Source organism: Pinus tabuliformis, chromosome 5_2 (assembly GCF_031772625.1).
Source record: "Pinus tabuliformis cultivar Carrire ecotype Pingquan chromosome 5_2, CPIR1, whole genome shotgun sequence".
NCBI classification, from domain to species: domain Eukaryota; kingdom Viridiplantae; phylum Streptophyta; class Pinopsida; order Pinales; family Pinaceae; genus Pinus; species Pinus tabuliformis.
Genome location: NC_142306.1, coordinates 1,140,142,228 through 1,140,159,012, shown reverse-complemented (window position 1 = coordinate 1,140,159,012; position 16,785 = coordinate 1,140,142,228). Strand labels below are relative to the sequence as shown.

General features: G+C 32.0%; 1 protein-coding gene across 1 annotated transcript; it reads right to left on the bottom strand.

The window, feature by feature from the left end:
* Positions 1-12,419: 12,419 nt before the first annotated feature.
* LOC149163208 (methyltransferase) lies at positions 12,420-14,570 on the bottom strand. The gene has a single exon (XM_089437571.1). The coding sequence runs from the start codon at positions 14,162-14,164 to the stop codon at positions 12,557-12,559; it is 1,608 nt and encodes a 535-aa protein (XP_089293697.1). The 5' UTR covers positions 14,165-14,570; the 3' UTR covers positions 12,420-12,556.
* Between the last annotated feature and the right edge of the window lie 2,215 nt (positions 14,571-16,785).

Below are 16,785 nucleotides of genomic sequence, written 5' to 3'. Positions count from 1 at the left end.
GACCAGCTTTTGACATATACATGTATGTATCGTGATGTCATTTGTGATACTTGGAGGGTGCATGACCTGTTTGACATAGACCAGGTACATATATATACGAAACTTTTAAATATTATTGTCAATTTATGCATAATTATTTATATTAGAATTTCTAGTTCATATTAGATTGCATTTATATTAATAAGTTCATGCTAACATGTAGACACATCTCAGCTACATGGATGAGCTTATGAGGTCATCCGAGGATGAAATTGATCAGCCATGCCATCCTCAATCAGAGCATGTTTCCATGGATTTTCCTCCACCTACACCTCCACCCTATATGTTCACTAATGTGGAGGAGAGTCACTATGTACAACCACATGGACCAACAGTTGAGGTAAACTTTTTTATTCCTAAGATTTCAATATTTTCTTTTTTTAAGTTACACATATATGCTAATTAATTTGTAGACTAATTATAATTTGTCCTTGCCATTATGTACACAGGCCCATATGCAGAGTGTCGTTGATGTCGTTGTTATGTGGAGACATGAGTGGGATGTTGGGTTTAGAGGCACTAATGATGCAGGTCCATCGATGCAGGCCCCAATCATTGAGCCACATGCAGGGGAGCACCAAACCCAGATTCATGATCATAACCCCATCCTATCTGACTTGCATTTGGACTCAAGTGAGGTTAATATATTCATGCATATGCAACTAAAAATGTGGTTCAAAATCATTTATTTCCATATTTTTATTTTGTACAATATTGATCTAATTAATTTGGATTTGAAAGTGTTATATTGCAGTACTAGTTTATGGATACCTACTTTGCACCACAGAACTCACATAGGAGCTCTGGTGGTAATTAGAGTGTCATAGTTTGTATATTTTTCAGCCTCATTTCATAGGGCACATTCACATGTGTGATACACACTTCGTATATTTTCATACATGGACAGTTTATGGATGTACATCATGGACATTATTTTAGTTTATGGATGCTTATTATTTCAGTGTATGGATGTTCATGTGGTATTTTATAATTTGTATATATTTTCATCTGGATAGTTTATTGATACATGTATTCACTATTTCAATGTATGGATTTGTATTACTCTTGTTTATGGATGCTCATTAATTTTTGAAGTTTATGGATTTGTTAACTTCTTTTTGCTAATTTAATAATTTTTCTATATACTATAACTTTTATTAGTAAAATATATGTCCAATTTTGATTTCCAGTTTCATAGACTAAGAAAATAAGTACAATCTTAATTTATGATGAATGCAAGTCACTTTAATACTTAAAATGAACTAAAATATATCATGTATCAATTTAATATTGAACGTGGAAAGAATTTCAATCATGCTTCATATATTGGCTTGTAGTGAGTTTCTTTTAGTGCAATCAACATGTATGTTATTACAATTCAATTTTAAAAATAAATTATTTGAATTATAAATTTATCCATATTATAATAAAATATATATATATATATGAAAAAATTTGTGACCCACTCATATACCATTTCATGGACAATTCTTTTAAGTATTTCAATCAATTTCTTATCTCAAGGTTCAATTAAAAAAAACAAATAGGATTGAAATAAGTTTTATTCAATTTTAATAAAAGATAGTATGTAAACAACAAATAGGTTTTATTCAACATTATTTATTTTCAGATTATCTACAAGAGCTTAGTCATAATATGTTATAATTCAATCGTATTGAAATTTAATATATAGGCCAAAAAACAATATACAACAACATTTCTATAATTTTATATAATGTTATCACCTTTCTTAAATTTACAAGTAGTTATCCAAGTATTTCAATCAATTCCTTATGACGGAAATAAGTTTTATTCAATTTTTAAAAACTCAAATATGATTGAAATAACTTATATGTTCAATTTTAAAATATGTTGAGATGTAAAAGTCACAAATACAAGTTTTATTCGATTTTATTTTGTTTGAGGTTATCTACAAAATCTTAGTACGTCGTCAATAAATTTTTTGCTCTTACACTAAAATCAATGCACAATGTTAAACTAATTACCTTGAAATTAATGTGCACCATATATCTAGTTACATCAAATCTGAAATCAACATATTCACTGAAATCAATGCATCTAATGCAAAAAATCTTGAATAGGATGAGAAATCGACATCTACACTAAAATCAATGCATCTAATGCAAACAATCAAATAGGATTAGAGATCAACATCTACATTGAAATCAATGCATCTAGTGCTAGCAATCAAATATGATTATGAATCAATATCTACATTGAAATCAATGCATATAAGGCAAGCTCAATCAAACAAGATTATAAATTAACATCTCTAATGAAATTAATGCATCTAATGCAAGCAATGAAATAGAATTAGAAATCAACATCTACACATAAATCAATGCATCTAATGCAAGAAATCAAATAGGAATAGAAATTAGTCAACACATGTACATTGAAATCAATGCATGATCTAGTGCAAACAATTTTCTTCCCTTTCTCTCCCCCCTTGATCTATATTGATATTTCCCTCCATCTCTCCTTTGTCTCTCTATCTCACCCCCCCAGACACACACACACTCTCTCTCTCTTCATATCTTTCTATCTCTACCTCCCTCTTATCTCTCTCTTCTTCCCTCTCTCCCCCTTCCATCTATATCTCTATCTCCCTATGTCTCTCCTTCATCCCTCTATATCACCCCGTAAAGATACACATTGTTTCTCCATATTTGTCTATATCTCCTGCCTTATCCCTCTCCCTTTCCCTCTCTCTCTCTCTCTCTTCCCCTTCTCGAGCCTCTGTTTTCCCTTCTATCTCTCTTTCCTCTTACTCTCCTCTCTCCCTCTCTCTCCATCTCCCTTGTCACTCCCTCTCTCTCTCTCCATCTCCCTTGCCACTCCCTCTCTCTCTATATATGTCTTTCTTCTTACCCTCTCTCACCCCCTCCAACTCCATCTCTCTCTATCCCTCCCTCTCAAGTCCTCTCTCTCTTCCTTTCTCTCCCACCTCCCTTTGTCTCTGCCCTTCATCACTTACTCTCTCTCTCTCGAGCTTCATCCTACAATTCTATTGATTATCTCCCTCCCTCTATCATTATTTCTCCCCCTTCTCTCCATCTCTCCTTCTTTGTCTTTCTATCTCACCCCCAAACATACACACTCTCTCTCCATCTCTCCCTTGTCACCCCCTCTCTCTCTCTCCACCTTTCTCTCTATATGTCTCGAACTTCTCCCTTCCCTATCTTTTCCTCCAACTCCATCTCTTGAGCTCCCTCTCTTTCTTGGAGACTCTCTCCTCCTCTCCCTTTCTCCATCTGTGTCCCCCTCTCTCCATCTGTGTCCCCCTCTCTCTCTTACCCTTCTTTGCCACTCTCTCTCCTCTATATTTCAAAAAAATTAAAATACTTTGGCAATTGAAATATTATGTGTAAATAAATTTTTATTTTATTTTGATGTCGTACAACAATTTACTTTTTTAATATAGTACATATAATTTAAAATGCAAGATTTCAAATGTGTGTTGTACATTCACGTGGAGGGAAAATGATAATTCTCCCTGGAAATATTATCTAAAATTTTCCAAAATATTCATGTTCCAGCTACCTCCATCAAAGATACATAGAGCGCTTCATGTCTTCCAATTGAAACTATTTAGGTTTTATTTATTTAAAGGTAGCTTTAGGTTATGATTAACTTCAAGATTTTAAAAATATTATATATTTTATTACGTTAAATTTTTAAAAAATAGGTTAAATAAAATAAACATATTTGTATGACTGTTTTGTGTTAATGACACTTTTGTTGACGTGTATGGGCTATATGAACCACATTTATTAATGTCATTGTGCTAGTATATATTATAATATAAGAAATTTTATATTATATTAATCCAAAATTAATAAATTTAATATTAACATTAAAATAAATTAATATTAAATTTTTTATATTAATATCATTTCATCATTTAATTTAATAATAATAATAATTTTATTTGTTTAATATTAAATTTAATAAGGTTTCTACATGACATGATAACAAAAGTTCTAATAAGATTTGAAATTTTAAAATGAGGTAAAAGCTTAATTTTAGAGCATTCATTTTTTTATAGAGGCTCGATGGAGGGTTATTTGAATTTGAAATTTAGGTGCTTATTGAGCACTTAAAGCACTCGATCGAGCCTCTTAAGTCCTAAAATCCACAATTTCAACACCCGTTCTGCAAAATTTCCTGCAATCCCATTTTATACCCTAGCAGACTTAGGGCTAAATTTGTCCTTAAGTGGTGGAGTTGATCATGTTGGATTCATGAAGGAATCCTCTATCCAATGGCATATGAATTTGACATTTTCGAATTCATATGATATTTTTCATCTAATTTCTTTTAAACATAATACTTGATTTTTTTTTTGAATTGCTTTAAAGAGGTTGAATAAAAAATCAATATTATAAAATATACACAACTAAAAAAATTCAAAAAATGTCAATATATTCATTTGTGAGTCCTCTTCAAAAGGGTACTTTTGGTTTTTCAATTTATTTAAATAGTTGAAAAAAAAACTTATGTGAACACGTGTATGCAAAATGTAATTGAAATATTACCTGGCCAACTTTGAAAAATAATAAAAAAAAATATTTTTGCATAAAAAAATAATTCTTTTATGCGTGTGCATCTAACCTAGGTCAAATGTTTACTAGATGAGTTAGTTTACAAAGTTAGGATTTAATTAATTAATGTATTTTTTCTATAGTTTTATGAGAAAATGATCATTCTTGTAAATAGGAGAAGATTCAAGAGTATTTTGGAACGTTTGAGAGATTTAAGGGACAATTGGCTCTTATCTAGGAATAAGGGATTAGATGAGAGATTTTATGGATTGTGAGAGATATTTTGGGAGTTAGTTTAAGGATCCTATGGTTAAACCTGCGTCATTTTGAATATGAAAAACTTAGCTCTGTTTGTGTAGATCATGCTCATATATATATATATATATATATATATATATATATATATATATATATATATATATACACACACACATACCTCTTAAGATGTGTGTAAATTTGAAGGGACAAACATTTCATTTAATAGAAAATTGACATATTATACGACACTAAATATTCTGCATAATTTCTATTTTTACTCCAAATCAAAATTCACAGTGCTTATATGAATTTTGAGGGCTTCAATTCGATAAAAGAGGAAAAACTTGAAATTTCATCACCAATTTTGGCCCAAAAGTGTAACTCGTCTTCATGCTTTCACCCTTTATCTTGTACATGACAAATTACTGTATCATCTTGGTAAATTGTGCATTCCATGAGATGAAAGAATGCATGTAATGTAGCTGATATGGGTGCACTTCGTTATCAATTTGTTGAGTATTGTCTATGTTATTTTAGTTCTTGTGTTAAATTTCAATCTTTAAATGTTGTTTTTTAATTAATTGAGAAACTAGTTATAAGAATTTGAATAAGTGGAATGAAGCATTTTAGCTAATTTTGGATTATTAAGTATGTTGCAAACCTTCTTTGCAAGTTTCACATAGAAACTGCAAGTCTTCTCCCACTCATTTCTAGTCAAGATTTAAACATTTTGTTCATTGTTCGACCCCCAAGTTTGATCCTACTTGGTAAGGATAGTTGGTAGGAAATCTTCTATGCTTGACCCATAGCTAGATATATCCTTGGTTGTAGGCTAAGTCTCTCACTTCATCCCAAATCTTCATGAGAATAATTGAAGGAAATAAAGTGTATTATTTGCTACATTTTGAGTGCTTATCAATTTGGCATCAAGTATACTAAAGGGGATTGTTCTTCCTTACTGGGTTTCACAAACTCATATTGCATAAGTGATTAAGGATCAAAGGTCTATTTTTGATTATGCTCAAGTTTGCTTTTGATCAAGTCACTTGGTTTAGGAAGAAGCAATTTGGTATTTCCCTTTCTTCTACAAAAGTAGATTATAGGGTAGTTGCAAATGTAGACCAAGGAGCTTTTTGGATTTGACAATTGCTTGTAGAGTGTGGTTTTCCTAAGGATCCACTTACAACCATTGTGTGCGAGAAAAGAGAGTGTTGTTCATATTGCTTATAATCTAGTTAAGCACCAACCACATTGATGTCTGTAGCAGCTCATTCATGATCATTACTATTACAATTTTGTTATTAATAATATCAAGCCATAAAATAAATTACTAACTAAAGCCATATTAATTCTCCTATCTTTACTAAAGGTAAAAGATATTTAACCTTATAATAAATAATATAATTTTTTCCATTAATTTCAAATCAATCTTCTAAAATTAATTCATACACAAAATTATTAATTATATAAATTAAAATAATTTTGAAAACCTAAATAAACATTGAAACAATAAAAATTATACAGTATAATTATAAAAAATACACATTGAAATTATAAAATTCCCTGATCTGATCTTAATAACTTTGATATATGATAAATCTCAAATTAAAATTAAAATAAAATTAACTTTTATCGAAATAGTTAAATGAAACTGATAGGATAATTTTAAACGAAAAAATAAAAAAATCCTCTAAACTATGAATATAAGTGTCAATGTTTTTCTTTAAAGAGTCATCTGTATTTAATTAGTTTGTTATTTCATTTTAACTCTATAAACCTGTATTATCTCAAAAGCAAGCAACATTTAACTACTAAAAAAAACCATATATAAAATTGCATTTTACTCCTGATAAATAAATTTTATTTAATAAAAAAAAGTGATCAAGGAGCATTTGCATACCTTTCTTAATAAAGTTTATTACGTATTATATGCATTGATACTTAATAATTATTAATTAATATAATCATAATGCTTATCATTATTCGCCGAATGTGCTCCTTCTAATTACTTAATAACCACCCCTATGATTGTTTTACATGGAAAAAATAAAATTGGATCATCCTGAAACAAATCTCAGAAAAAGATGATGAATTGTTTTTTAAATTAGAAGTAACAAAATTATTTATTAGAGTTGAGTTATGAATGGGTATAATAAATGCTAATTAATGTTTGTCACTCATCGTTATCATAAAAATTCATATAATTTAAAACAATATTTATTTGTTAATGAATTACAGATAGGGTTTTATTAATACCAAATGACTTTGGATCCTTAACCTCTAACCTACTCAATTTTTATTTAATTAATTAAAAACAAATTTTAAAATACCAAATTAAACAATACCAACCATATAACTTTTATATAAAGACTAAATTTAACAAATATTAAAAATATGTATTACAACTTCGTCCACATCCATTGTTAATTAGAATATTGGACGTCAACCCTAATAATGTTGAATTTGGTTTGTATATTTGTTTTCTTATTTGTACTAAATATAGGAGGTCAAAATCAATTGGCTAGTGGATAAATAAAATATTATAGATTAGTCTTTGTCCAGCTCATTAATATCTTTACAGGCCCACCGAAGAATCTGGATGCACTGAAACCCCGAGATCACCATCACATGCTTTTTGGCGGATGCGCCATAAAAGCTTCGGTGGCCCACCGGCGCAACACACCTTTCTACCGTTGCATGCATTGCCTCACATGCCTTCATTACCTACGAGAATGTAGGCTGCTAATCATGTTATTAGTAGAAAAAGAGTTTCCCATGCAATATCCAAACCAGAATAGAGACTTTGGATGCGCGTGTTTACACTTTTTTCATTTTCTCAGAATGGGTAAAATTGGTGGGTGGTAGTTGATCAAAATTTATGATTCTGGTTATATAGTAGCTAAGATGAATGGGCTGGTGAGCAGAATGATGGCTATTATTTCGGGGAAGGTTTAATTTTCATAAAATAATATATTGATTTTTTAATGGATATATTATTACAATGTTTTTAAATCATGTAGATTAGATTTTATTTTTAAAATATATGATTTATCTTGTGATTTACGCCGAAGAATTTCTCTTAAATTTGATATGGATCACATAAGCCTCAATTCAACAATATATGAGTTTTTAAAAGTTTATAATTTATGTAATTTAATAAAAATGAAATTTATAAGAAAGGAAAAGGAATTATTATTATTATTACTAAAATAAAATATTTTTATTTAGATAATTTTTTGGTAGAATTGAGGCCTCTGTGATCTATATCAAGTTTATGCGAAAAAGTTTTTTGGTGTAAATCACATGACAAATCATTTGTCATGTGATTTATGCCGAAAAACTTTTTCATATTTTTTTTATTGGTTCATTTTTATTCACAAAATGTGATTTATGAAATTAAAATTATAATATTTATATTTAGATTCGTTTGGATGTTTTTATATTTTAATCTATATTAACTTTATTTGTTTTGTGATATAAATTATTAATTTTTTTTTATGTAAAAATAGTGTGTTTTGTCTTATTATATTTGTTTAGGCATTCAGTTTTGTTTTTAACTATGTATTAGTTTGTTTTTTACCAAAAATTTGTCACTTATTCATAATTTAATATTAAGATTTATTTGTTGTTATTTTTTATTATTATTTAAATTTATGAATTTAAGAATTCAATAATAATTTAATATTGAGATTTATTTGTTGTTATTTTTTATTATTATTTAAATTTATGAATTTAAGAATTCAATAAATTAATCTTCTTGAATTCAATAAGTTTTTGTTTTTCTAATTAATTCTTTTTAGTGTGTCTGTGATTAATGTCTACAATGTTTTTGAACAAAAATTTATGCCACTTATCCATAGTTTAACATTGAGATTCATTTGTTGTTACTTTTTATTATTATTTAAATTTATGAATTTAAGAATTCAAGAAATTAATCTTCTTGAATTCAATAAGTATTTGTTTTTTTAAATCTATATTAACTTTATTTGTTTTGTGATATAAATTATTAATTTTTTTATGTAAAAATAGTGTGTTTTGTCTTATTATATTTGTTTAGGCATTCAGTTTTGTTTTTGACTATGTATTAGTTTGTTTTTTACCAAAAATTTGTGTCACTTATTCATAATTTAATATTAAGATTTATTTGTTGTTATTTTTTATTATTATTTAAATTTATGAATTTAAGAATTCAATAAATTAATCTTCTTGAATTCAATAAGTTTTTGTTTTTCTAATTAATTCCTTTTATTGTCTCTGTGATTAATGTCTACAATGTTTTTGACCAAAAATTTATGCCACTTATCCATAGTTTAACATTGAGATTCATTTGTTGTTACTTTTTATTATTATTTAAATTTATGAATTTAAGAATTCAAGAAATTAATCTTCTTGAATTCAATAAGTATTTTTTTTTTTTTTAACTCCTTTAGTGTGTCTATGATTAATATCTACGAAGGATTTGAAACTCCGGTGATATTATTAGGATCCCACTTTGAAGTTCCATAATTACTTTGAAGTTTCATATATTGTTCGACATTTATTGGAGGTTAGTCTTCAATTTCTCATATGTTTCAATTGGTTTATTAAAGTTGTTTTATAGTCTTTCCTTGAATCAAACACAAAAAATTGGTCTCAATTACCATGCAAAAAGTTAATGTGTGAATTTTATTAAAGCGCTATTGCAACCACTTGAGTCCACAAATTATCCCTCGTAATTAATCCCCATCCACATTAGGAGAATTTTTTTCAAGTCCCCAACCTCCTAAGGATTTCAACATCACTATAATGGTCTTTTTGCCATGCCCATAGAAAAGAACAAATTTGACGAAAACTAATCCCTAGTAAATTAATCTTACCCAAGGAGCCACATAATCGTCTTTTTGCGATGCCCATAGAAAAGAGAAACAAATTTTACCAAAACTAATTGTCTTGCCACAACTTACCAAAACTAATTGTCTTGCCACAACAACGGTCTAAAGCTCCAACCTTTAGGTTTTCTTTCAAGTTTTGCTAACAACCATGCACCTTTGGGTCTTCTTTCAAGTGTTTTTACCAAAACTAATTGTCTTGCCACAACTTACCAAAACTAATTGTCTTGCCACAACAACGGTCTAAAGCTCCAACCTTTAGGTTTTCTTTCAAGTTTTGCTAACAACCATGCACCTTTGGGTCTTCTTTCAAGTGTTGCTAATAACCCTGCCTAGTTTGCTTTGGAATAGTTGTTTGGTTTCAAATGAAACCCCAAGTATTTTAAACCTTCTTTAAAACCTCACACCTAGAAGGCAAACTTCCGAACCCTCTTTAAACTAGGTTACCTTGGCAGTTTTGCCTTACCTAATTCACTTATTATATATGGACCTTTCACTCATCATATAACTTATACTTTTGTCGCTAACTAGGTTACTTTTGCAATTTTGCCTTAACTAATTCACTTATTATATATGGACATTTCCCTCATCATATAACTTATACTTTTGTCACTAAATTCCACCCTTACCTAATTCACTTATTATCAATCCTTCACAATAAAAATATTTAAGTTCGTCCAACATTAAGATTTTATAATGTTTATAAATTGGTTGTGCAAAACAAATTTCTTGGAATAAAAAAATGAAGTTATAAAGCTTCATTTCAACCAATGACATAGGGCTCTCACCAAAAGCAACATTTTAGCACAACATTTTCACTTTCATTTCTATTTCATTTTTTATGAAAGATTTAATTGATACTCTAGTTAATCTAACTACTACGTAACACTTATTCTATTACATATAAAATAATATATTTTGTTCATTCTTTTTTATTTAGAAGAGACTTATATTTATATTTTCATCTTCTTATTTTAAATATTAAAATAAAATTTTATATTAAAAAATCATTTAAATATTACTCTTTTATATTTTTCAACCCACCTCTATCTAATTTCTTTAGCACCGTCAAATAACAAATCATTTAAAATCGAATCTAAAATAACAAATAATTACAATAACTTCTTCATCACTCTATTTTAAACCAAATCTAGAATAACAAATAATTCTATTTTAAACCAAATCTAATCTAGAATAACAAATAATTCTATTTTAAACCAAATCTAGAATAACAAATAATTTTATGAGTCAATTCATACCTAATTCCACACTTGCAATGCAAGCACAAACAAGTTAGAAAGCGATTTCCATGGTTGTGGACAGTTTCGCCACTTCTATCCTCTCGAGTGATTGTCTTGTAATTATGCTCATCTGTGTTCGCCTTTCCGTTATCTATGTCTTATTATATCATCTGAATTAGAAAGCTACGCGGCAGCCAGGCAGTGGCTGGAATTGGCATGTACACAAAATATTGGTTGTCATTCATATGTTTTAGTCCATGGGCTAAAGGTATCCATCATTTAACTTCTTGTCCATGGTATGAGAAGTTACACTGTTTCTTGATACCTCAATTTGCTGGTCAAGAAGCAGGGACCAAGAAATATGTGACTTTAAAAAGATAAATCGAATAAAGTCTCTTGTACCACTCTCTTTCATCATACATTTTGGTTTTAGATATCCAGAATAAAAATGAACTCTTCCATCTTTGATATCTAGTCGCAATGAGCTGAGAATCGAACCCCAGCCCAACCAAATTCCAACCCCAGCCCAACAATTCCAATGTCTTTCGGTTATAAAGCTTTCAAAGGGTCTTTCAATGTGAAAGAGATAAATATTCAGTATCTTTATTTCAATAGAATTTGGCAGTGATATTAAAAAAATTGAAGAAATTGTTTGCACCAATTTAAATTCAAAACTAACATTAAATATAATAACTATTTTTCAAAAAAACTGGTGCATACAAAATAGGATCTCTCTCCGTAGCTATTTACACAGTCCAGAGAATGTGTCCACAACATGAATAATAAACCATAAACAAAATTTGAAAACATTATGAGATTATATGATCGAAACTGGCTATCATAATATGAATATGAATAATGGATCTGCATAACGTCCTCCTTCCTATTATGTTATGCTCCCTTACAAGTCTATTTTGCACAACATCTCTGCTCTCTATGATTCGATCCCAAGGAGGATGCCTAAATAAGTTTTGGTTGCCTTTCATGGACCTGGTATCATATTCTGCTATTGACTTCTGATGACTATATTGCTGTCTGGCCTTTACAGACACATTTCCAGCATGCATCAGGGTTCTTAATCTATTTTGTGCATTCTGCCCTGAATTAGTGACTGAATTCTCTGAGTCTTTTTGTTATATTTCCAATGTGTTTTGTTGAAGAGACATTGTTGCTCTCTTCACAGGATACTACTATATTATATGTAATATAATTTATATCGCTTTTTCTTCTCATAAAAAAATATATATCACCAAAACAGACTTTCATAATTTGAATAATAAATCCCAAGCACCACATGACCAAAACATTGGATTTATTGTTCGTATCTAATATTACTCATGAAGAAATTTTGAAAGAAAATAATCTAATCTTGATTTAAGTGGGGGTTCTTTTACCGTAGAGATGAGCTGCCATCAAACAAAAGAATCAAGGAACAATTTCTGTTTACATGAAACAAAAATATAACTTTCATGTTTATCATTAGAGAAAACATAGAACTCTTAACAAGCAACTTAACCCCTTTGGCAAACAGTAGCCCAAATTACCCAAAAGACCAGAACAGCAGCGTGTACTGTTTATGAACGTGTCACCACCACTGATGCACAAGGACACCATTCTTCCTTAGGGAATTAAACAAATCTAGACACTCTCCATAAGTCTTCTGATATTTGGGGGTCCTCTCTGGGCAGCATCTCTGCCATCGGTTGTAATGGCATTCAAGGAACAGCTCGTCAATTAAGCAAATAGCGCCTGTCTCAAACATCCTCGGCAACAAATCGAACTCTGCACCCTCCACGTCCATCTTCATCACGACAAAGTCCTGTCTAGTGACAGTGTTCTTCAACCATTCTGCAAAATCGAAGCCTTGCACTGTGACAACACTGGCACTCTTTTCTGAACCATTAATAATGGCGGCAGGGATTTTGGGCTGGATTCTTCCCATTCCTTTACTTTCAACACTGCTACCAGCATCCCTGTTAATCTCAAAACTTAGGGTTTCATTTCTGACCCAAGCAGCGTAAGGCAAAAGCTTGACCCCTTTACGCTTCTGGTAATCTCCATAGAAAGCTCGGTCTGCTTCGATGGCATATATATCGAACTCGCGATTTTGCTTGGGATACTTCTTCTTGAACCAGCTGCCTATGCTCGACCCATATGACCGGGCCCCAACGTCCACATACACATATTTCCTGCGATTCCCAATATCAGCCATGGAGGGCAAATATTTAATGTTCTTAACATTTCTTTTCAGAGTAATCCAGGGTTTCAAGGGTTCCTCTTCAATGAGAACCTCAGCCTGGTCGATTGCCGCCTTATTCCAAGAGGGAACAGAGCATTTAGCCCCGCTTCCTGTGTCTGTGTTCTTATTTACACTTTTCTTTAACACAATCTCGAGAAAACCTTCGCCCTTTTCTGTAAAACGGACGACATTACAATTATTGAATAAATGAATGAATGAATCAATGCTATACATATCACCAGAAGATTCGAAATGAATTACAGCCACCCCGCCCGGTTTCAGCGTCCGTTCGATCTCTGAAGCAAAATTTGCAGAAGGGTCAAAAGCACCAGAGAACTCAAAGTCGAAAGTATTATCTTCAAAAGGCTGTCTCTGCATATCGCCCCCCATAACAAGAGGAGGAGAGGCCACCAGATCGAATCCCACGGCGTCCGAAACACCTATCTCCTTCAAAGCCAGAACCTCATGCCCGTCATTAGCGCCGACGCAGAGCGCTTTTGCATCAGACCTCAGAAGCCCCTCCGCCATTAAGCCCTGAAACAAGACCGTGAACGCCTCGACCTTTCGCCTCCATTCCTTGGTCGTCCAAAGCCTCAGAAGGTCCGGCTCCACCGTCTTGTTCAGTTTCAGCTGAATGTACTCCTCCTGGGACTTGAACGCGTGACGTGGAGGATAGTCTTCTAGGGCACCGTTACCGAAAGGGTTCAGCTCCTGCGCAGCATACAGGAAGCAATTACTCTGCCCACCACAGGCACCATTCTGTGCAATCACATAGACAAAGCGCAAGAGAATAATTGCCACGCCAAACGCCAGGATTCGAACTACAAACCTCCTCTTCTGATGAAAAGAATTACTAGCCTTCGAATCAGAGACCTTATGATTTATCTCCATATCGTTGCAGTGTTTATAATAAGCCTCAACTGATGCCTTTCTGAGACCAAATCCGTGTAACATTTTTTACCCTAAAAAATACCAGTAATATTACAGGGAATCTGAAATCACTCAGAAACCAATCGACGGGTAGCGAAAAAACAAAAAAGGAAAAAAACAGCAACAGAGAAAAGTATGTATTAACGAGAACAGAATCTTGCAGCTGTATGGTTTCCACCCACCAATGCCCCCATTCTTATTTCAGAAATCTGCAACCAGAGACGATCTTGCAATCTGAAAGAAGCCATGGTTGCTCACATCCTCACCCGCTCATTTAAATTACTCAACCAGAACGATACAAATTCTGCGTGGATCGACAATACACACACAAATTCTCTGCAGAAACACAGGCTTCTCTTGTGTCACGCCAGCTCTACTTGATGTATCCTGCTTTATTCCAAAACAAAACTAGCTTTTAATCAAGGGCGGTCTTCCACCACATTCCGCGCCGCGTAACTGACGCCGTTAGGCATCTCTGCCCTCGGGGACGCGTTTTCCATCAGCCCGCGGTTTGCCTGGTCCCTCGTGGGAACTCTATTCCACCTCAATCATCCATGTCATCCACTGCCCATGTGGAAATCCGCGGTTATTGCGCGTTTGTTGTCAGTGCCATTCAAAAGCTGATAACCAAAAAAAAAAAGTAGTGACGTGTAATCTAATCACCACATCTTTTCGTAACTATGGAATTTGCTTTAATTCAACAGACAAATAACTACTTTTACTATTCCCAATCTCACTGGGTCCAAAGAAACATTGCGGTAAAATTCCCATTTTCACTTTAATTTATATGAAAATGGATTGACCATAAAACTTAATTTACGGTTTACACGTCAAATAAAATATTAATAATAAAATAATAGCCCATTGTAATGCGGTTAGGGAACCACGCCAGTGTTTAAGGTTTGAGATAAGCAAGGAGCCCGATTTTTCGGATTTTATGGAATTTGCAATTTGGCGCAAAATATTTGGAATAAAATCAGAAAAAAAAAAGGCAAAAAAAAGACATCGGGAAGGTCAGGGTTCCATCTAGATAAAGCATGTTACTTAATTATTGTCTATCTTGAAGTGACGATGCATGACCCTACAACTTATTGATGCATGCCACCCCACTCACTCCTCTTTTTCGTTCATGGAAAAATATTAAATAATTGAAGATGCTTTGCGTTGCTTCTAAGCTTTCCTTCTAAGCGATTCATTCCATTGCCAAGATGGCATGACCATCTAAAATTCCAAGGAACTTTTGCAATCATATAATGCTTGCATTGGTTGAGGGTATAGACATTTTTATTGGGAGTTGTAAACTCCCATTCTCATATTTATGACACTAATTGCTCCATACACAAGTAATAATATAATATAGAATCACCTAAAACTTAGCTGAAAATATGATTCTAGGTACAAATTATCATAATTAAAATATATATATATATATATATGATTCAGGGTAAAAATTGCAATGACCCAAAAAAAATCAATACATTTGAACAAATGAAACCACAAAAACATCCAAAACCAGCTACTTGAAAGAGATCCAAAACCAACCACTCTAGAAAGATCCATGAGTAAGAGAGTGTAGCTAATTTTTTAAATAATGTCTGGAGTGTAGTAAGTTTTTCAATCCAATGTAGCCTTTTTCCCTTGAATTTTTAAGTGAAATGTATGTGTTTATTGTAAGTTATATTTTTAATGTAATTGATTTAATTTGAATAGATAACTATAATATACTAATATATAGTCCAATTCCAAATCAAAATATACATACCGCATTGTCCAAACTATCTTAGACAGGAAATAACAAGCATCAAACTTAACCCCATAATAGAACAAGTGGGTGGGCCTCCAAACAGTGAACTCGCTCCAAGTGGCAACATCCAAACATTTGGCAAACTCAGTTCCCAGTGGCAACATCCAAACATTTTGCAAACTCAAAATCGTGGTTTCATATGGTTATCGATGGAAATTTGAATACGAAGATGTAGTGAGTCTTACCCTTAGATACTCGGTGTAATATTCGATGATCAAAATTCCACGAGTTTTATTCATTTAAAATAATATAAAAATTTACCAAAATGAAAAGCACGATATGAATTTCCGAAAATTAACTTATTTTATTGTTTGTTGCAGCAAAAAGGTAATACATGACTTTGTGAGTGAATACGTGTTTGCATGAAAACACCAAGGCAACACGTAAAGTTGGCTACCAAAGATACTTGTCTGCATGAAAACACCCGAGCTTGGATACGAAAGACAGATTTCAATTTCATACGGAGAAGTGGCAAGACCTTGATCCTGGTAAATTGATGGATAGTAAGTTGCTTATATGCTGGTCTAGAAAACTATTGAATGTCGATGGCGATGGTGGATGGAGTGTTAAAATCTTGTAGAGTGATGCAGCTGGCCTCTGTAGGGAACAAGTCTCCTTGTGGTCTATCGACTCAGAACTTATTTTCTTGTGCTCTATCAACTCAGAATTGATATGACGTGTAGCTGAAGGTCGAGAGTCTAACTGCTAAGCGATGGATATCTTCTTCTATTCCACTAGCTTCGTTGGTTCATGGGGTCTTTTGGTTCATTGTTTTTCAGACTGCAAAAAGGAAAGAGTGAATCATATCGATCCCTTACCCAAGACAAAGCAACAAGACCGG

Coding starts and splice junctions, on each gene's coding strand:
- LOC149163208 (XM_089437571.1), bottom strand. CDS start 14,164: ATGTTACACGGATTTGGTCTCAGAAAGGCATCAGTTGAGGCTTATTAT.